Source organism: Salminus brasiliensis, chromosome 5 (assembly GCF_030463535.1).
Source record: "Salminus brasiliensis chromosome 5, fSalBra1.hap2, whole genome shotgun sequence".
NCBI classification, from domain to species: Eukaryota; Metazoa; Chordata; class Actinopteri; order Characiformes; family Bryconidae; genus Salminus; species Salminus brasiliensis.
Window position 1 is genome coordinate 12636335 of NC_132882.1, and position 22748 is coordinate 12659082.

Sequence of the window (22748 nt, forward strand, 5' to 3'; positions counted from 1 at the left end):
ACAACACATCAGTGCAAGACTTAAGATTTATCTATCCAACGCCCACTCACAGTCTTTGTTTAAAGGTTCACTGGCTTGTAACTTGTGTCTCACCCTGATGTTTTTTATTATTATTATTATTATTATTATACCTTTATTATAATTATATTACCTATATTTTTTAATATTGTTAAGATGAAGATCAAATGTCCAGATGTTTCAATGTGTTTTAAAAACCAAAGGTTTTCATGGGAGACCAGTTTGTTGTGTCTTCACATCACTGTTAAACATAACTAGCTATTGTTCCAAACAAAAATCTTTATTGGTATTGGATATAGAAGAGACACGCGCGCACACATACATACCAAGAAAAATATAACTAGAGGACAATGTGTCATTAACTTAAACAATGAAATACAGGAGTTGGTTAACTGATACAAATTAAGTCTGGCATAGAGCTGTTTTTAGTAATACGATGCTGTGGCATTAGAGGTGCCAGAAAAAGAGCAAACATGATCTCATGCACTCTTATGCAAGCTCAAATTTGTCAAATAGAGCTTGGCCTTTTATTTTTTTTTTACCTAAAATCCTGAACTAATTCACTTGCACACGTTGTGGTCTAAGAATTTAGTCCAAGACCAGGCTTAATTTGTGTCAAGGAAACCAGACAGAGAGGTCTTAAATTCAGTGCACAATAGCAGATGTTAGGCATGCAACTAAATTAGAATCACGGTTTGTCTGCCTGTTGATTTAAATAGAGAGAGAGAGAAACAACAAAAAAATAACAAAGCTATCAAACAATTTAATTTGCCTTTTAAAGCCTGTATTGTACTTCTTCAGAGATCTTAAAAGCTTATTCTAAAATAGATTACTTTATGATATAGGATCATTGTGTATAAACTAATATGTTGCCCTGACAGTACAGAACTGTGCAAGATCGGCACAGAAGAAAATAGGCAATACCTGACATATTCCATAAAGCCTGGAGACTGCTAGCGGCTCAACGCGTTAAATGTTTAAGTGTTCCACCTCACTGGCTGTGATAAGTCTGGTAAAGTGAAAGTGAATGAGTCTGTAGAACACCCTCCAAAGACATAAACCCATAAATAAATAGTAACCATAATCAGTCAGTCATTCATCCTGCTTTTATCTCTAATCTCACGTAATTCAACGATGGTCTCCCCTCATCTCACTGCTTATGGGTAATGTGAGCTTTAAATGTCCTTAGCAAAGAGATAGTGAAGAGCTAATTAACTGATTGCCTAGAAGTAAATGCTCATGTGCGGCTAAGAGTTAACGGCAGCGGTTATGAGGCGGGAAAAAAGCATGTTTGAATGGAGTAGAGGTGGGCGTTTATTTTCACCCTCTCAGTCGCTGGTTTAGTTGTCTAGTCGAAGTTGAGCACGTTGCCGTCGAAATGGGTGAGTACATGCTTCTCGAAAAGTTGCTGATCACAGTCGAGAGGGAACTGCTCGCTGCACATGGGACACACCTTCCAGTGGCTCTCCACATGCTCCTCGAACTTCGACTGATCATAATGCGGTGGGAAGATGACCTCGCACAGCGGACAGCGCTTCTGCAGCTCCTGACTGTAGATATGAGAAACACACAGTCGATTTGTAAGAAAACGGTAAAAACAAAAGGGGGGGGGGGGGGGGGGGGGGTAAGAAGAGAGAGAGAGAGTGAGAGAGTATGTATGTAATAAGCTGTTTGGATGATGCTAAAGCACCAGTGAGTACGGCAGTAAAACAGCATCTGCGTGTTGGGCGATGTGGGTGGCCTGTACAACTAATGCAGTTACTAACAAATCTCCTGCAGAGTTCAGCAATATGACAGATAATAGCACTTCTCTGTGGCACAGCAGCATGAGAAACCAGTTTATGGGGAAATGAGGGAGGGGTGTGGTGTACCTGGAATCAAAGCAGAAGGGCATCTGTCCGTCATTGAGGAAGTGGGTGGGCGGGTCGCTCACTGTGGGCTGGTCGTTGGCTTGCTGTAGAGAGGTCAAATGTAAAACTTCATTTAGTACATACAGTACTTTCTTACTGGTCATTTTGAGATCTGACGTAGAATTTGACAACAAATGGACAAAGACAATTTTTCATTACTATCCGATATTAGATTTACAGCTTATAATACAATACATATGCACTTGCAATCAGAAATATTCAATCCCCCCAAGATAAAGTAAAAAGCTTGTGTTGCATGACGATGGGGACAAACTCACAGTGCTTGGCTGTTCCTCGGGCTCCTCCAGGCCATCGGGGCGGCTGAGGTTGCGTGCAGGCTGGCTGCAGACCACGTTACTGTCCCAGGACGGGGGGCCTGCAGGGGGCAGCCTGGGCAACTGCTCATCAGAAAACTCCCCATCTGCACTGTCTAAATTGAGACAAGTGAACATGAGACATTCCTGGTTTGGACATTTCCATCTCCATTAAGAGATGCAACAGGTTGTCAAGTTATGTGGGAATGTGGACAAAGAGGACAATGACCTCTGGTTTCAGAAGAATAAGGGTTCCCAAACATCAGGTCGGTAGGGCGCTGAGCCACCAGGAGTGGAGAGGGGGCGTCTTGTTGATATGGCAGGGGGTACTGCAGAAAAACTGGCTGCACATCCAAACTACCATCGTCCTCCTCTTCCTCCCGGCTAGCACTTCTTTGCAACTCCTGATGCCAAAGACACACAGATTAAATACTTGACAGAGGACTTCAAGAATACTAGGGGACTCTAATTCTAATAGCAATACACCATAAGATTCAAATGTTCAAATCAATTAGATAATACTGCAGTATAGTACAGCCAGGCAACAAAACAGCTGATGAAAAGCTTAAGATAAGGCTGAGAACCTTTTTTTACTGACAGTTGTTCAAATTTCCTTCAGTTTCTCTCTCACTCTCTCTCCATCTTTAGCTCCAGACAATACATCATCCACCACAGTATTTTAGTTTCAGCAGTGTGGACATACTAGCCACCCTCACACACAAACAGTTTAATTAGCCTCTTAATTAAAAACTCCTCGGCTTGTTCAAAGGGATGCAGAGCACTGCTTTTTATTGAAGTTTTCAGCAGGCGCCAATTTCATTTACAGTCGCAACCTCAAATTGGGTCATTTTGCTTGTTGAAGCGTCAGGCTCTGCGCTCTAGCTACCTCTCAGCAGTTTTTTTCCAGGCCGCTGTGCATCCCTCTCTGTGGTCCAGAGTAATTGAATGGAAAATACGGCCTTGCTGGCTCTGCTGCCCCAATTAGAGAGATATGTTAAACCCAAACCAGACCCTGGGAGGGGGGAAAAAGGCCAAGCGTTCCACGGGCATTTTTAGATTGGCACAGCTCTATAAAGGAGGAAAAAAAAAAATGAAACCCGCACCCCTTCCAACTGCTCCTTCTCTTTGGATAACGCGGCAAGACTGTCCTTCAGCTCCTTCAGCTCCCGGCCCTTGGCTGCTACCTGGCTCTGCGTGATGAGAAACGTAGACCAACGTTGGTAAAGAGCAGATCATTCAAGCCACAATGGGAGTTGGGCTAGGAGGACAGATTCAATAGGCTGCCCTGCCTTGACTATTTCTCTTAGTCCTTGTTGAGCTGTCTCCAGCTCTCATGTAAACAACTGTAAAAGACTGTCTCCTGCTCGACATGCTCATAAACCTGCTCTGTCTGTACAGTTGTGCTAATGGAGTGATAGCATTCTAAGAGCATTGGAAGAGCCCGGAGTCAAAGCAGCTATAAACGGCCAAGACTGAAGCAGAGTGGAGATCAGTACCTATGGCTAAACTGCCTCAGAACTTTATTAACAAACCAGCATTTTAGTCAGATCATTTTATTGAGTTTTATTTTAATTGCTAAGCATGAAGTCAGTCTTAGGTCCATAAGCATTTAGACAGTGACCTTTTGTATTGTTGCCTCTGTTCACTGGTAAGCAGGTTTGTTCTTGACTGTTCCCTCATTATGTCATGACAAATGAAGGAGATAAAGTGTTGATTTATGTGTTAATTCTGTTCACCCCTAATATGTGCTTCTCAATTTAAATCATCAACAATTTGGTTCATTCTTAAAAGAGGAAGAATGCACTGATGAGCACTGATGACTGAGTCTTCATAAAAGTAAATCCAGAGGTTGTACATTCAACATGCAATTAAGATGGGTTATATTAGTCTAAACTGGCCTTTCTTTGTAGTATTTTTACCTTCAAAATCATTGTGGTGCATAAGTGTATAAGACAGCGTCTTTATCGTTGCTACTCCAGGCTTGGCACACTGCTATGTGCTACAAAGTCAAACTTGTGAAAAATCTGGTAATATCATTCTACCGCATGTAAGCACGTCTTTCTTATATAGGGGCTCCAGACTGTAGGGGGAGCCCAGGAGCAAGAAATACGTTTTTCTTGCAGAATGTCGGTTTTAAAAGCCTGCCCAGTTCATACAGAACTAAGACTAAATTAGAGCAGATCACATTATCTGTCAAACATGGTGGGGGCACTGTTACAGCAGGGACATGTATTGAAGCCAGCGGAACAGGGTCACTGCTGATTATTGAGGATTGTTTATATTAGAGGCAGAGTAAATTCTAATGTGGAGAGAGCAATACTTTCTGCTCAGATTCAGTCAAATGCTGCAAAACTGATCGGCTGGCACTTCACAGCACAGTTACACAATGACCCAAAACATTTGCGAAAGCAAACCAAGACCTTCAGCACAATTAAGCAGCTTCTCACTTACCGAAGACAAAACTGAAGACAGAAAAACCCACCAACAAGCAGAAACTGAATGCTGCTACACAGAGGCAAAATTACAGAAAAATTGTGTCACTGTCCAAACAGTAATGGACCTGACTGTGTTTGTTATAGTCCTGTTGTGCTCTTTTTGGGTTTGGGTGTATATGATTTCTTTCAGGAAAGGCTGGACTATACTCTGAACTAGACCCACAGCTCATTTGTTAGTCATCAAATGAGCTATTTTAGAGTTATTCTCTCATGAGACTGGAGCAAGTTTGACTACATTCCAAAGAAACAGTACATTCTCACGAAGTCACACCAGCCTGCTAATGGAGAAAATGGTCATTCAAATTCACCCTGTTATGTTATGTTGTTGAATTACAACATTACTGGCTGTGGACTTAGGGGTAAATAAGGCTTACCGGCATAAATGGATAATGGTATTAACAGCAGAAAAATTAGAAGGGATGTTAGAGCGAAAAATGAGAAATAAATCTGATCCAATCTCAAACCATCTATCCTAAAGTTGCTGTGTGATGTAATGTGTGATTCAGTCTGTGTGATGTGATTTTGTTTTAGTGTTTGTTTCTGTGGGGTAAGTAAAGTGCTTTTATTATAGCCTGCTAATTGTAAATAAAAATATTGGACTAATATAAGCTTTTTTATACTCATATCAATGTCAGTATCAAAAAAAAGTGAGACTGTGCCATCTCTAGCTGCGATGTTTACACCCATTTATCTATATTCAGATTTAAGTGCAGGTAGTCTGACTGCGGTCTGTAATGGAGAGATTTGTGAACGTTTTATTTTCTCTTGATACTCGCCATGAACAGTGATTATAAACCAGATTTTGTTTCCATTGTTTATTTGCTGGTGCAAAAACTGAATGTGTCTGGAATTCAAATGGTCTTGTCTTTTTCATTATCATACAAATGATTAGATATATAGATAGATAACTTTATTAATCCCAGAGGGAAAATCAGGTCATTACAGCAGAGCAATGAAAAGCAAACCAGAGTAAAGCAAAGTTAAGAGCAAAGAAGCCTCCCATATATGTACAGATACGTATACAGAAGGAAGATTAATAAGAATATAACAAAGCAGTTAAAGTGAAACGTGCAGCAAGTATGTGCATAAATATTATGCGGATTAAGTGATTAAGTGTTAAGTCTTATTTGTTTTTGTTTTTTGTTCTCTATATCAATCTATACATGTATAAAATCAAATAATGCTAAACAGACTCTTCAGAGCAGTGCACGTTTTATAAATAACCTAACCCTAACTGAGGATTACGACAAGAAGATGGTTTCCATCGCTCTAACCTAACTTTTTAATTCTCACATTGGCAAATTAGAAGCTTGAACACAAGGGGGCACTGACCTTATAACGATCCTCCTCGGCAGCCAGCTGCAGTTTCATGCTCTCATTTGTCTTCACCTGCTCCTTCCACTTTAACTCCAATTTGGCCAGCTCATCCATCAGCATGCTGTTACGCTCCTTCTCCTCCTGCAGGAGAGTATGGAAGTTATACACTACACCATATACAGCACATTTCTAACTACTCTTGCTGCTTGTTTGACTGTGACTGTAGCACATACTATGAATCAGTGTTGTTAGTGACTAACTGTCCACTCTCCACACTTGGTTAAAGGCAGGACTGTGGCTGGATGTACTATAAGATATTTTATGTCTTGTGCAAGAACTCAAGATTAAAAATGTTTACTCCCACTCCTTCTACTACCAATACAAACACTAATCTGTTCAATGTATACAGTGCTTTTCTCATACCTAAAATGCTTCACAAGTGTTCAGACTGACAGAAAATCAAGTAAGTATATAAATATTGAAAATACAAACTGAAACATCACTTACACTCAACATCTGTTTGCATTTTCTGTACTTGTCGCTCTTGTCACAGACCTCCTTACTAACACCTTTCAGCTTACCGTGGATGATGGCATCCAACACATTATCTGATGAACCTGGACTTCCTGTCAAACAGAGACCAAAAACACAGTTGCAGTTCTCCAGTCAATACCAGCAAGTACCTATGCAAGATCATTTTAATGGATTCTCTCAGCTTGATTAAAGCCCAATCAGGAGCATAGCACCTGATATATAATAAACTCTCCCTAATGGAGGCTGCCCACTTTTGACTTGTTCCAAAAGCTGCAATAAAATGAACAAAAATATAACAAATTAAATCAGAGGTCCAAACGCTTACTGGAATCAGTTAGAAATGTTTTTTGTTTTTTTTACTTACCTGGCACAGATGCCTCTGGGCTGGCAGACAGAGGACCAGCTGCTGCCTCTGAACCTGGACTTCTTTTTACCTGAGGTGAAGTATATAAACATAATGTATACCATTCTTGATGCATGGTATATCCTAATGTTCATTTGAGCAATAAGCTGCATATTCTGTACCACTAGATCAGCACTACCCCACTCTAGTCTAGAAATGCAAAGCCTTGTGAGTTTAAAGAGTAATTCTAACATTTACACATCCACCCCAATCCTCACAGTACTCCTAAAGTTCTTTATTAGATCAATCATATCCATTAAATTAGAGCTGGAACTGGTAGATCTCCAGAAGCAGCCCCAACAGACCAGGCAGCACAATGAAGAGATAAGTTAACTCACCCCTTGCTGCTCAGAGAGCTTGAACACCTGTTTCTGCAGTTTCTGGCATTCCTTGTACTTTTCCTTATAATGTTCTGCAGCCATCTGCAGTCTGAGCTTCAGGTCTTCCACCTCTCTTTGAAGTTCGGCCACAGCCAAGATATCAGACTCCTTGCACTCCTGAGAGACAAACGAATTACCTTAATATGTGAATCGAGATTAACAGTCACCTCAGCTGATTGCTGAGATGGAGTAAAAGAATGTGACCAAATAAGATACTAGTACAAATGGATGGATTACATGGGTGTTACAAGAGTATGGGTTTCAGATACTGGTTTTGGTATGTGAGCCTAGGTGTTCACTTAGAGTAAGTAAGGTGTTTAATTTAAGGCAGTATTAAAGTGTTTTAGTTTACTTACAGCCTCCTCTTTAGCAGAGTTCTTCATATCCTCCAGCTGTTTCTCTAAGCGGCTGCACTCAGCCCGTGCTTCAGCCTGGCCCTGTCTGAGAGTGTCGACCTCCAGTCGGGCACGGTATAGCTCGGACATGCCCCGGTCCCGAGCACTGGAAGAATCTCGCAGCTCCGCAGATAGCATGGCAGCCTGCTGCTGAGTGGCCTGCAATTGTTCCTCTTTCTGTCTCAGTTGCTCCTGCAGAGCCTTACTCTCTCCCTAAGAGTGCATACACACACATAGATATGAGCATGCATGCAAGCAAACATACAAATTCACAAACAGTATAGATAGCACACAAAACCTTTGTATTATAGCATTGATAGATTGATAGATTTCCAGTTGTTAGATATATTAGACAGAGAGAGATTATGTAAATCTTTATCAATAAAATCCCATCTAAGTACAAAAATGTTAAGCACCTTAAAGTAGCTGCACTCACTAATTGGACAGGGTGTCTGGATACATTTGAACACACAGTGAACACTGCACAATACATTCTAGAGATCCTAGCTGGGGTGAAGCAGCTGGAGGTACTGTTAGAATCTATTACCGAGGGAGAGCTGTTGGCCAGTAGCTGGCGGTGCTGTTTTTCTTTCTCCGCCAGACAAGCTTTGGCTCGACTTAGTTCTTCTTTCAGCTGGGCAATGGTGTTCTCCTTATTCACATCCACTGATCTCAACATTTGTAGCTCTGCACTCAACTTAGTGTTTTCCAGCTCTCTGTTCTTCAGGTGAATCTAAGCGATAATAAAACACTAAATAAGAGATCATCCTTTACAGCCATTGCACAGCAGTACAATGAATTAGCCTCTGCATTTAACAAATCCATGGCAGTGATCACAAACACACACACACACACACCCACACTAGTGACTACAGGAGGTGACTGAGGTGAACCGGTATGTCACAAGAGAGTACGCACACCTGGAGCACTGGGCAGTAAGCACACACACCTGGAGCATTAGACAGCCAGCTAAGCACCCAGGCAGCAATTGAGGGTTAGGTGCCTTGCTGATCTTAATGTTAATGAAGGAGAAACGCTAAAGGTTCTCTAACCTTTAGGTCTTGGCTGCCCTACACACGCAGACACACAGATAAGCTGTTTAAACAGAGCCACTGGGTTAAGACTCTAAGACTGTCCTGGCACTCAAGCAAAAACACTCAGTAATTATCACCAGGCTGCATTTCCGCTTTGCTGGGAAGTGTGCTGCCTAACTCTAATTATAACAGCAATGAGACAGAAACAGCAGCTCTAGGCTAACCCCCACCGCCAGGGGCAACAGCAATGAGGTGTGGGGCAGCAATTGCTTCCGTAGTTATAGCTGCATGTCACGCCTAGTTCCTGTGCCTACCACAAAAAAAGCAGGAGAGACAGGGAGAGCTTCCTGCATGAACAGAGCCTGGCCTGTTCACAGAGAGAAAGTAATAAAAAGAGGGCAAAAAGGGTGGGCATGCAGAAACTAAGTGTCAGCCTAATTAAGAGCTCTTCTAGGAATATTAGAAGTTAAATATATTTTCTCTGATTGAAATTGGAGATTTTTGTTCTTTTTCTAAAAACGAAAGTTTAACACTTAACATATTAAAATAAAGGGAAACTATAAGTCACCTTGTAGAGCTCTTTCTCATCCTTCTCATTCTTCAGCTGAGACTCCAGTGCCTCTTTCTCTAGAGTGAGCTTCTTCACCCGATCTTTGAGGCTGTCCACAAGAACATAAACTTAATATAATTAAATTATACATGTATAACAGCATCAAAATTTAAACAATAAAAAATGGCAATGATGTCAAGCATCCTTAAAGCAAAACTCATTTCTGGGGACATACCAGTCCAGCTCAGTCTCTTTCTGAAGACCCTTCTGGGTGACCCCAATAAGGTCTTCTTCTAGCTGGAGCAGCCGTGCTGTGTTTTCTTCCATCCTCCGCTTCACCTCTTCTCTTTCCTCCTGCAAGCTCTGAGAGGAGAGCTGCAACTCCTAAGGTACACATTAATAAACAAAAACTGCAGTAACAGTCACACAAGAAAGGAAGTAGAAATGAGCCAACACACCCTGGAGGGTTAACATTTCTAAAATATAATGAATGGAGAACTGTAATGATCTGATTGTTACTGACTACACCTATACAAACTCAGGGAAAGACCCATCAGATAGTAGCAGGCAAATTTCCTAAAAAGCCATTCCTGTTGAATTCCCCTCAACAGTATGCTTTTATGAGCAATATTTTTTTGGAATTATTCTAGCAGCACATAAAACAACATATAAAAGCACAGTCATAAAATTAACAGCCACAAACGGTTGGGCACACTCATTCTAACTCCGTTTCCTCCAGTGCTCATACACATATCCTTCATAAAACTCTTCCATTCAAAAAAAACACCCAAAAGTAGTGACACTAATGGCATGCATGTCACTCATGAATTATGCTTTTTTTATGATGTGGAGGAGACCCTGCATATTCTATAAAGCCTCACACTAGGGGGTGCTGACAGACTGCACTAGATTTGCACTCAACACTTGAACATAAACTCTACAAGAGCGAATATGAGCAATATGAACATTAATTGGTGCGAACGCACAGGGCAGTCCCTTCTTGATATGACGTGGAAAAACCCAAGGACACAAGGCTCGTCCTCAAAGGGTTGGAATGTTGTTCAGTTCTATTCTTAGTAGAACATTGTAACACAAGTCCGGGTGTTATTGGTAGAGGAAAGGCAAAGGGACCTGGGCAGAAGAGATATCCTGCTTGCTCACCTGCACTTCTCTCCGGAGCTGAGCACTACACTCCTGCTCTTGCTCGTATTCCTTCTGCAGTCTGTCCTTCTCTTTAAGGAGCTCGTCTTTCTCCTGCTGCAAGAGGTTCATGCTCTTCAGGAGTTCCTCTTTCTCCATTCGAACCTCCTCCATCTTTTGCTGTGAAACAATTCAAACAAAACCAAACCAACAAATGAAATCCCACAAATGGGGGAATTCTGTATGTGACTCATACATAAGCAGCAAACAGGAATGTGACTAATAACTCGGTCTAAGCAGACATGCTGACTTAACATACACCTCATGTTATTACTACACCTGCACTCAAGTTAGTAGCAACGCTGTCTGAGACACTTACAAGCACGATAAGCTGAGGTCCGGTAGTGTTTGCTTTCAGATAACATAGCAAAGTGCTCTCTAGATAACCAAAAGACTAACTCACCTCTAGGTAGCTGGCCTTGGTGGTGACAACCAGGATGTCTGATCCACCCTCATCTTCAACAGCCAGTAGCTCCTCTTCAGTGGGGCTGTTAGCACGGAACTGGAAAGGGGTACTGGCCCCACGGATCTCTCCTTTATGAGTGACATAACAGAACTGGTAGAACTCGCCATCATCATTGGGGACATAGTAACCTGTAAAAAGAAAAATTATAGACATTATAGTGTATTATTAAAGAGGGGAGAAAATATCCACATACACAGTAGTCACTAGTCTAGGGCATCTTAATCCTACTTCTAGGGACCCACAGCACTGCATAGTCTCACCTAACCCAAATCTCACCACCTGACCCAACTCCTCAGCTTAACATTCATTCATTCATTTATTTATTTATTTATAATATGAATGCACCCTGCTGGCATGGACAACTGCGGCAATAAGATGGAATTTACCACCCGATCACATACCACCCCTTCACACTGTATTATAATATGGCTCCCATATCTAAATTAAACATATGAATAAGAAATTACTGCCTTAGGTGAAAACATGCATTCATGAGGATGAACACATCTTTCATGCTGACTACATACAATGACTCTTGCAGGTCACCAGGAGCAGGATTCAGAAACTCTGCTGTATGAACAACTATTATAATATTGAAGCTTACATTTAGCACTATAATTTATAATTCACAAGAGCAAACTTAAATGATGCTATTATTTTCTTTCAGTTACTCCAATACTCTACGAGCACAGTGAATGTCTCTCATGCTTTTTACAAAGATCCAAATATGTGACCTAAACCACTGCAGTAAAACTGGCCCATCAACACTCTGGTGCTTTAATAGGGGACCCCAGTGTTTCATATTTTACTGCATCCGTCATTTGGATATTAAAGCCTTTTAACCACACCTCTGACGGAGCCCATGCTGCTGAGCTGCATCTGGCTCCGTAAGAAGCTACAGAAAATGCGTTGAAGAAAGCCAAGTTACCTTGAAAGACCACCGATCTGTTGACTGCAGTGCCCTCTGAATAGTTCTCTGGTAGCGGAGACCACAGAAAAGTGTAGTAGTCACGAGCTGTGCTCCAGCCAACCTATGAAAGACAGGTTTTATATGCTAATTACATTAAACCAGCAAGCACACAGTAAACCGAACTGAAATAGGAGTATAAAACTTTCACTTTAAGTATTCCAGGAGTGGGCATGACGTTTGGCACCAACAGTTCAGTACATCTGTAATTCAGAGGAATACTTTAATACAGTTCTATCAACTCTTCTTCCCCACTACGAAGTCCATAAAGAAAACAGGATTTGACAACCTAATTCTATAAAGTGGTTCAAGTGTTTATATAGGCTGCCACATGCACATGCAGGCAACTTCTAAGACAATAAATGCAGTGTTCAGAAGGTCATAGTCAAACCCACTGCTTGACTTGCTTGTTTATTTCGTTGTTAAGCTTTTCAGCACCAAAGCCAAAGGGAAACACTCCGAGATGTGTGCGCATGCATGAACTGTGCAAAGAGTTACAGTGAGATGATTGAAACATAGCTCTTCCTGGCTGCCACGTGTCCCGTGCTAAACCCTCGTGAATATGTTCGGTTGAGGGAACATATCTACAACTCAGCCTCGACAGGAAGAAGAAAATAGGTGAAAATTTTACACATACTTCAAAATGGAAACCAAAATGTAATTATATGAATTTTATGTGTTGTTAACTGATGGCTGATGAGGGGGTGTACAGAAAATACAGTGAGTCCAAGAAGTATTTGATCCCTTGCTGATTTTCTTTGTTTGCCCACTAATAAAGACACTATCCTTCTGCACTTTTAATGGTAGATATATTCTAACATGGAGAGACAGAATATCAAGACAAAAATCCAGAATATAATTTTAAAGAATATATTTTAATTAATTTGTATTTCAATGAGGAAAATAAGTATTTGATCCCTCTTGCCAAACACACTCAATACTTAGTGGCAAAGCCTTTGTTTGCAAGCACAGCGGTGAGACGTTTGTTGTAGTTAACCACAAGTTTAGCACACACACCAGGGGGAATTTTGGCCCACTCTTCTTTGCAGATCCTCTCTAAATCATGAAGGTTGGTGGGCTGTCGCTTGGCAACTCTGACCTTCAGCTCCCTCCATAGATTTTCGATCGGATTGAGGTCTGGCGACTGGCTGGGCCACTCCATGACCTTAATGTGATTTTTCTTGAGCCAATCCTTTGTTGCCTTTGCTGTATGTTTAGGGTCGTTATCATGTTGGAAGACCCAACCACGGCCCATTTTCAGATCCCTGGCAGAGGGGAGGAGGTTGTCCCTCAGGATTGTGCGGTACATGGCTCCATCCATCTTCCCAGTGATGCGGTGAAGTAGCCCTGTACCCTTGGCAGAGAAACACCCCCAAAACATTATGCTTCCACCTCCATGCTTGACGGTGGGCACAGTGTTCTTGGGGTCATAGGCAGCATTTTTCTTCCTCCACACATGGCGGGTGGAGTTGAGGCCAAAAAGTTCAATTTTGGTCTCGTCTGACCACAAAACCTTCTCCCAATAACTTGGTTCATCTTTCAAATGATCATTGGCATACTTGAGGCGCGCCTCCACATGTGCTCTCTTCAGCAGGGGTACCTTTCGGGCACTGCAGGATGTGAATCCATTGTTGCGCAAAGTGTTGCCAATTGTTTCCTTGCAAACTGTGGTCCCAGCTGCCTTCAGGTCATTTGCTAACTCCTGCCGAGTGGTTGCAGGACGATTTCTGACTGTTCTCAGCATCATTGCCACCCCACGAGGCGAAATCTTCTTTGGAGCACCGGGCCGAGGTCTGTTGATTGTCATGTTATACTCTTTAAACTTTCTGATAATTGCACCAATAGTTGTTACTTTCACATCCAACACCTTACTAATCTTTTTGTAGCCCATTCCAGCTTTGTGAAGGTCAACAATTCTGACTCTGAGGTCCTGTGACAGCTCTTTGGTTTTACCCATGTTGGAGACTTGAAATCTGTGTGATCTGTCTGATTCTGTGGACAGGTGTTTTTCACACAAGTGATTAGTGAGAACAGGTGGCTTCAGGTCAGGTAACAAGTTGATTGGGAGTGTCTAACTGGTCTGTAAAAGCCAGAACTGCTAATGAATACTAAGGGATCAAATACTTATTTCACTCCATGAAATACAAATCAATTAATATATATTCCTTAGATTTATTTTCTGGATTTTCTTTTTAATATTCTGTCTCTCCATGTAAGAATACATCTACCATTAAAAGTATAGAATGATCATGTCTTTATTAGTGGGCCAACGAAGAAAATCAGCAAGGGATCAAATACTTCTTGGACTCACTGTACATCCATAACTTCAGGCCTCCACCATAAAGCTGTCAAACAAAATCAGCCTCACGTTGGACTGGCTGCTTTTCCAAACATGCGCGCATGCGCACAAGCGCACTAAACAAGTCTGCTCTCTGCTATCGCGGTCCACCAAGAAAACCAACAGCAACAGTGGGGAGGTAACATGTCTGTTATGACACACACACTCAAAAATACATGTTATTATAAAAAATTACTCTATGAAAAATACTCCAGCTGTACACTTCTCCACTAGAACATGAACACTGCTGTAATCCCTGGACTGTATGCAGGAGAGTTGCCTGGGGTTCTGGAGTTGTAAAGACCAGGAAATCATTAAAGGCAGTGTCATTACTGCACACTGGACACAGCTCACTCATTAGGTCTGTTTGGAGTGAGAGAGGGTGGAGCCAAGTCCCTCAGTGCCTCTCATGTAGGACTGGGGAGCGACTTACAGCCAGCAAAAAGTAGAATGGTGGATCAACAGAGAAGAATGTGACACCAAGTGTAGACTTTTGGCTCATTCTGTACTATACTACATAGTTACTGGATAACAAACATAATAGTGAGGGGAAGCTACCATAGTTTAATAATAATTCTGAAATGAAGACTCTGTGAAGTTAGTTGGGGAGGGTGTTCTGTCTGTGCAGCAACTTTTTTCCATGACACACACTACCGGTCCAGATGTTTGTAGACAGCCCTTTGAATGAATGCATTCAGCTAAGTTGCACTCATTGCTGGAATGATGATGCTCCATCCAATGCCTTTGGGATGAGCTGGGGAGTTGGGGAAGAGGTAGAGTGGTGATCATCCAACATCCTGACCTCACTAACACTCTTGTCGCTGACCACAATATGAATCCGCACAGCAATGCAGTCCCTGGACAGTGGAGACAGTTACTCCAACCAAAGCAAAATAAACTTTTTATATATATATATATATATATATATATATATATATATATATATATATATCCTTGATTTCAGAAGAAACAAGGACTGAGCAGGTGTCCCAATACTTTTGTCCACATAATGTATCTACTAGAGGTGGACTATGTCTTCACAACATAATTTAGTTCATTATTGATATTATAGCACACTGGATCACTAATGTCTGGTAAAATCTGGTGAAAATATTTTTTCTTTAGTTTATTTTTTAAATATTGCGATACATATCACAGAAAAACAATGGCTGCAGGAGTTGTGCAGGTTATTGTGCAGCTCTGATGTGAATGTGTGTACTGTTACACTCTAGTGCATTGAGATGCTCTTTAGGTCCATATAACCCACCCCTTCATTCTGGACTTACCCCTACGGGTTTTGCTAGGATTTCTATGAACATTAATGTATCATGGTCTTAATGTCTGATCTGTAAAACACACACTTGCTCTTTTTCAACATTTGCAAGTGGCCAGGGAAACCACATCAGGGAACTGAATTTCAGCTGTAAAACTCCCACAAAGATAAACAAAAACATTGTTGCTCTGATACCTAGGTGGACTTAAATGGACCATTTACATAAAAAAAAAAAACACCACATAGCACACTCTTCAATGGGTAACCACGTCGGTACAACCACAGAACTGAGGGAAAGTTCCTAGCTCTTAGTCACGTGCATACACAGACCTGAACAGTCTACCTGCAGCAGTGGGAAGAACATATATCAAAGCACAGTGCTGATCACTGGTCCCATTCTGACAGCATAATTATAAAGCACTGCCCGTCTTCTCCACTCTGTTGGCATGCCTCGACACTCCAAACACGAAGTTCCCGGCTTTTCAAATTAGGCCTTTTGCAGGCACTCTAGTTTCAAAAAGCTAGAGGCTGCGTTGTGCAAGCTCAAACATAAAGCAATGGCTTATTTGTTTAGACTTGGGGTGAAAATCTGAATCTCTGACAAACTGTGCTTCTCACTGGGCAGTCCAGTACAGTATGGTACAGTGACAAAGCAGTATTTCTTTTACCAAGCGACTAGTACCCTACCCAAGTACCTTGCGCCAAATTGGGTTCCCATTCTTGCCAGGGTACCAAAAGTACCAAACAGAAACATATGGTTGGAGTTAGAAAAGGTGTAGACCACAACCGTTACATAATCATACTCCTCAGAACTCCCTCTTACCTTCGTAAGTATAGTTATGCAGTGTGAACCGAACACTGGCACTCAACTGGGGTAGATAGATTTCTGGATTTGGCTTCATAACCATTTGATCAGTCTCAAGTGAGGATCACGTACTGTTAAGTCCTCCCCTGAACACCAGGTGGCAACAACATCCTACTGGCTGCCCACAACCACAACACTGCTTCAGGCAAGTGACTCATGGATCAGGTATCCATCTTGCCATTGTCTAGTGTTTTTGGCATAGAACTCCCTTGTCTGTCAGCAGAGCTGTGGTCATGTGAAGGATTTATGTGCTGTGGGCTCTTCCTCCCAGGGTTTAGTCCTGCGTCAGACGGTCTGTGTTCACTGCAGAGGTGCAGAGGAACATATTTGTCTCCAGGCAATTGCAGTACACTGTATGCCAAGAAACTAGAGCCTGGAGAACAGGCTCCAAGGGCAGCTCCAATCAAGACTCTCTATAGCGGTTTATGACTCCAAGATACAAAGTAGCTGCTGCAAAATCAGTACCACAACTAGTTTGAAGGAAGGTAAACCACTGCTAGTTGGCTTTTTAGAACTTTTATCAGACCAATTTGTCTCCATCTATACTTTGCCCTTTTCATAAACCACACTGGTCTGTAAAGAACTACAGGAAGCAATTTCAGTGATCATAAAAGCCCTTCCTTGAATCAAAATTGTTCAGCTTTAATTTGCTTTGAAGCCATTGAGCTTAAGTCTAAAAGGCTGGATCTTACACCGTTTTTCACAGTGGGTTAATCCTATAGCTCTTAATAAAGAACACTGCCTGCCTCGCAACACAGCTGCAAAGGACCAGAAGCCCTCCTGACAGCTCGTTGTAAAACCGTTTCATCAAACTCTGTCCAGCGCACAGACACACATACACACCCCAAGAGCCTCTAAAATGTGTCTTTGATCTCAAGACCACAATCCAGACACCGAATCTCGACAGTTACTATCCTTCCTTTATACTTCAGCAATTATTAAGTCAGCCCTTCTCTCTCCATCAGTATTTCCCTAAATAATGTCAAAGCAGACTTTTTGTTTTGTTGTTTTTTCTGTCCTTAACCAGTAGTGGCAGGGGGGAACTCCAGCAGGCAAAGCAAGCCAAAACAACCGTAATTCCAGCACACATAATTCATCCCTACATGCTCCCACGGCCTTCAAACTACAGCAACTCAGCACTCTCTAACTCACTCTCTCTCTCTCTCTCTCTCTCTTCCTCTCAAAACAGGCACCCACAGCACTCCACTGTGATGCACTGCATACTGCCACACTTAGACAAACATTCTTTTCAATAATAAATAATCCACACTACATACAAGCATTTTTTTACTGGTTTTCTCTTTTTTTTCCTTTGTAGTTGTTTTGCAATAGCTCATCTGCCAAGCAAGTCATGTATGTTTATACATCGTCTCAAACAAGGTTTTAATACTTAAACATTTACAGTGGTATAAGCAGCTTTAACTGAATTTTATCTGAAACCAGTCTTTACATTCAGCAGACAAACAAATCCAGCCCCTCTCTATAATGTTCAGTCCAATGCCTTGCATTCAAAACAATGCCTAAGCTATATCCTCTGAATGCTGATGCTAATTTGGCTGTGGTGCTAGACTTGGGTGATATCATACATTTAATCTGTTCATGTTAATTTTAAGGAGATAAAAGAAAATCACTATGGATACCAGTGTCTGCTAAAAATGGAAAAAAAGAAAACACGCTTTCTGGTCATGCACCTCCAGTCATGAGATGCACTGTGTCAAAAATAGCTGACCGACACCAGAGGCTTTGGTGTTGGATGAGTAGGAGGAGCCTCTTTATTTAAACTTGAGCTTCAGTTAACAGGTAAATAAGTGGATGCTAATGAGGAATCATCGCCTTCAACACAAGATGTTTTCTCCTCAGTGAACAATGTGCCAACTGAAGCAACTCGCATGCTAATAGCCCCATGCTGGACAAATGTCAAACTGCAACACTGAGCACTAAATTTTAATGCCCAAGTTTCAGTGTTAACTAGGGGGGTGGAGAAGAAAAAACAGGGAAAAAAGGAATAATCACATTTGAAGCATCACTATTAGCTTACATGTCAAACATCGCCAATATGCCATTACATCCCCATCACCCAGTATCAGTACTGAGCCAAAGCCAAAGTGCTGGACTGAATAATGGATTTAAAAAAAATGAATCAATCAATCAATTAGGTTTAGTAGCAAAACTGTAGACATAGCACAAATACAATCTTTTTTGTTGGGAAGAAAAGTAGGTCATGTGATAAGAGGAGTCACATAGCCTACTGTTAACATAAGACCAATGAGGAGCTAGCGAAGAATGCCACTTTTCACTGTATTTAATTAATTTAGTCTGATTACACTGAATTACCTTTACAATTATGCTAATTTTCACTAGCACATATGGTAGTTGCAAGGTTGTGTTAGTACCAAGCTGATTTATGTATATCTACATAACAGCTAAATATCTGCATAGTTACAACTATTTGTTTTATTGTAAATGGTTAAAAGACAACAATCACACAGACGCATATCTTATCTATACAGTTACCTTGAATATGCCAACCCAGTCTTTGGGGTGGGGCTTAATGAACTGCGTGAGTGTGTAGTGGCACTCCAGAGCTCCGTGGGGCAGATAGCTCTTCCCCACATTCTGGAAGATGACATGGGCAAAGTTGGATGTTTCCATGGCGCTGCTTGCTAATGTCCCCTCCTGGAATAAGGCCATCTGTCAGTCAGCAGCTGGCCCTGTCAGAGGGACAGATCAGCCCGGAGAAATGAAAGAGCACAGAGGTTAATTTCAGAAATCACTATTCATGGTTACTTGGCTACTTCCCCAAGCTACACCACGAAAAAGTGACTGTGTGACTACAAACCCAGATTTGTTTAGACTTCTCTGAAATCTTCCTCAAGGGTAAATTTGCTAAAACACGTCTACTTTATTTTTACATACCACACATCATTTAGAGTAAATCTTCAGGTCCTCTTTAATGGTCACTGCTACAACAGGAACAGCCCATGTGTCAGAATAACCACATAAAGAGACCTCAGGCATTCCCCTTTTAAATTGTGAAGATATGCTGGGATTACATCAGTGTAGAAACATGCTATCAGATGGGACAATGAGGGTTCAAGTTTAAATAAAAGCACATTCACATGTCGATGACTCAGCAGTTACGGGTATTTGGGAGGGGCGAGCAGAAGACTTTTTTTCTGGCATGTCTAGCTGTGAACACTCAAAGGCGACGACACGCACGCACTTTATTTTGTAATCACGGTAATCCAGAGCCAGGGGAAATTTTCAGAAAGATATGATTAGCAGCAGTATAGGCATTATCGTAGTGTTGGCAGTAAACACACTGCTGTTCTGTACAGATCTTTTATATTTTAGGTTTCATAAAGAAAAAGACAACTATTTATTGGGTACTAAAGGATTAATCACCTGATCAACAGCAAAAACAAAATGCTCCTGTATATGTTAGCACCTACAGTACCTATAAAATGTCCCTTTATCTGTATTCTCTACATTATTATTAGTATTAGTAATAGTAGTAGTAGTAGTAGTAGTACTTCTTTCAATTTCCAACAAAAACTAAACACAAGTTACACCATTAACCAGTCAAAAAGTAAACAAAAGAAACCATAGATGTAAAAATTACAAATAGGTTCTGAATGACTGTTTCCCTCACGTTTTTTTTGGGAACGGGTACAGGGTTTTTTTTGTTTTTTTTTGACATTTAAAAACATATGATGCTATACTCCTAAAGCAATTTATGACAGCTTCACTGACTGCATTCACATGAGGACCATTAAGACGACTGATCATTTGATTAACAGCATAAATGCTCTTGTATAGAAAAATTACATAAAACACCACCCATGACTCTGATTCACTGATAGTAATGCTGGGAATGTACATCATGTTGAAAAAAAAAAAAAATATATATATATATATATATATATATATATATATATATATATATATATACATACATACATACATACACACACACACACACATGTTGAAATTATATTATTTAACCAAAACTGAATGGCAAAAGTTGCCTGTTGCTTTGGAGACTATCATCAACCACTGTTTTAAGCCAAAGTGTCAATCTAACATGACATGACATGCAATATATTGTGTGTTAACCAAGCAGAATCAAAAACAAAAGTGAAAACAGCTGGCACTGCATTGTTTGAGACTTACAAACTGTAAGGCTATGTGGGGGTATGACGTTTAACATGATTGATAGAAATGCAGATACACCCTACCTGTACTGACTGGGTGAGTACAGGCAAGCGATACAGTCAAGTATGCAAGGAGAATTTTAACAAATTTCACATGTACGGATCTGACGCTGTGACCTTGCTATTAACATTTACCCTTTAGGCAAAAGCTCGCAACCGGTGATCCACTGGTTGTCTGCAGACAAATTCCCCATTCTCATTCCCATTTCCATGAGCTTTAAAGTGGTAAGCGACTATGAATTGGTTTCACTGCTGCACCGAATGGAGACACTACTGTGCTTAATAGCTTAAATTAGAAAACACCTAAATTTCTTTATCATTATTAAATGAAATGTCATTCATTTGAGACCCTCCCATTATTATGATGTTCTTATTTTTTTTTGAGACTCTAAGTCATTATATGGAGATATTATGCCATTTTTGAGACACCAAGTCATTCTTTTGAGATGTTATGTTATGTTTTGTATACTTTCTCCACGATTTCTTGCTCGTTTGAGTCTGTGTGTGTGTGTGTGTGTGTGTGTGTGTGTGTGTGTGTGTGTGTGTGTGGCTCTACAGATTGGAGACTAATTTCAGGACCCACTTCCTATTTACGTGACGTTGTTTGGCTACATTTCCGTGAGACAGGTGATCAGACATGCCACTCAAACACACTTACACACTTCAACCAAAACAGAAATAAAGATTGTCTCGTTTTGCTCTGAACTTTGATAGATCATCAACCATCACTCGAGCTGAAATGTTCGCCAGCTAATCCAAAACCACCCGAATCGTCTTAGGTAGCTGGCGAACACAAGCAAAGCAGAAATCTGTCTCAAAAACAAAAGTAAAAACACTTGACATCGCTCCAGACTTGGTAATGACCGTGTCTTTTCTATTTAAACCTCGATTAAACAGGGACAGGTTACTGATCCAGCTGTCTAACCTGTTAGAAATACACCATGAGCTGAAGTAGCACTAGCTAGCACTGAAGTTCCCCGCTAGCTGCTATAGCAAGCAAGCTAGCTAGCTAACCTTAGCGACCTAAACAATAACAAACGGACAGACCCCAGCCTAGAAACGGGTGGCATGGCTTTTAGCTAGCGAGCTATATTACTGGCAACAGCCTTAAAAGGTCCAAACATATATATTTAAATGTTAACCTAACGTTAGGGGACTAGCGCTAGGTTAGTGCGAGATAAACAACGATAAGGGGCCGAGTTACGCCGTTAGCGTTAGCTTTAGCGTTAGCTTTAGCCTTAGCTGGCGATCTATTGTTTTGGTTAGCTGTTCGCCCTCATTAACAGCGTATTCTCGTATTCTTTTTATATAAAAAAAGACGTATCCTGTGGCAGGAATGATGTACATTGAGCTGTAGTGTGGATAAATAAAGGCAGGCCTACCTCATGCTGTCAGAAACCTCCTCACTGCTGTTGACGCACTTTCCTTAGGACGGTCAACACAGCGCAGAGACGTCAGTTCCGCACTGCCTGCACGAGCTGATCTGTTGTGAAAGTGTTTGCAGGCTGTCTTCAGCTGCCCAGCCCTGTCCTTTACTTCTTCATAGATGACACCTCTGTGTTTTCTGTGAAGCAGAAGAAAATCAGGAACTTCCCTTTTGCATTTCCTTATTACACTCAGAGACATAAACCCTGTCCTCTCTTTTCTCTTAAAATAGACTGAGATGTACTCAATGCAATGCAAATATATCACAACATAAGAAGAATTAGTTGATGTACATTCAGGTCCATCAGTATTTGGACAGTGACACAATTTCGTTACACTCCCGCAATGGATTTGATATGATTCTGCTTGGGTGTGATGTGCATGCATGGTTTGCTCGGACACTGAAACATTTTATTTGCACCGGACCATTGATGACAGGGCTGCGGGTTCGATACCCAGGCTCAGGAAGCTGCCACTGTTGGGCCCTTGAGCAAGGCCCTTTACCCTCTCAGCACTGGCTGCCCACCGCTCCGGGCCTGTATGTTCACTGTCACTGTGTGTGTGTTTGTGTGTTCACTGCACAAATTAATGAACTTTCATCTGTGTCCAACACTAACGCTGAATATGCTTGTCTTGTCTTGTCTGCTATA

At 41.2% G+C, this 22748-nt stretch overlaps 1 protein-coding gene across 2 annotated transcripts; it reads right to left on the reverse strand.

The window, feature by feature from the left end:
• Positions 1 to 279: 279 nt before the first annotated feature.
• Positions 280 to 22164, reverse strand: tax1bp1b (Tax1 (human T-cell leukemia virus type I) binding protein 1b). 2 transcript variants are annotated; one of them, XM_072679400.1, is made up of 18 exons: positions 22056 to 22164; positions 18974 to 19170; positions 11945 to 12047; positions 10954 to 11144; positions 10512 to 10670; positions 9586 to 9734; positions 9369 to 9459; positions 8314 to 8499; positions 7728 to 7979; positions 7330 to 7488; positions 6953 to 7022; positions 6562 to 6680; positions 6070 to 6195; positions 3346 to 3432; positions 2472 to 2646; positions 2207 to 2358; positions 1890 to 1972; positions 280 to 1568 (listed from the first exon to the last, which is right to left on the reverse strand). In XM_072679400.1, the coding sequence occupies exons 2-18, from the start codon at positions 19148 to 19150 to the stop codon at positions 1367 to 1369; spliced, it is 2481 nt and encodes an 826-aa protein (XP_072535501.1). In that variant the 5' UTR covers positions 19151 to 19170; positions 22056 to 22164; the 3' UTR covers positions 280 to 1366. The 2 variants fall into 2 exon arrangements, with proteins under 2 accessions (XP_072535501.1, XP_072535502.1); XM_072679401.1 differs by lacking the exon at positions 3346 to 3432.
• Between the last annotated feature and the right edge of the window lie 584 nt (positions 22165 to 22748).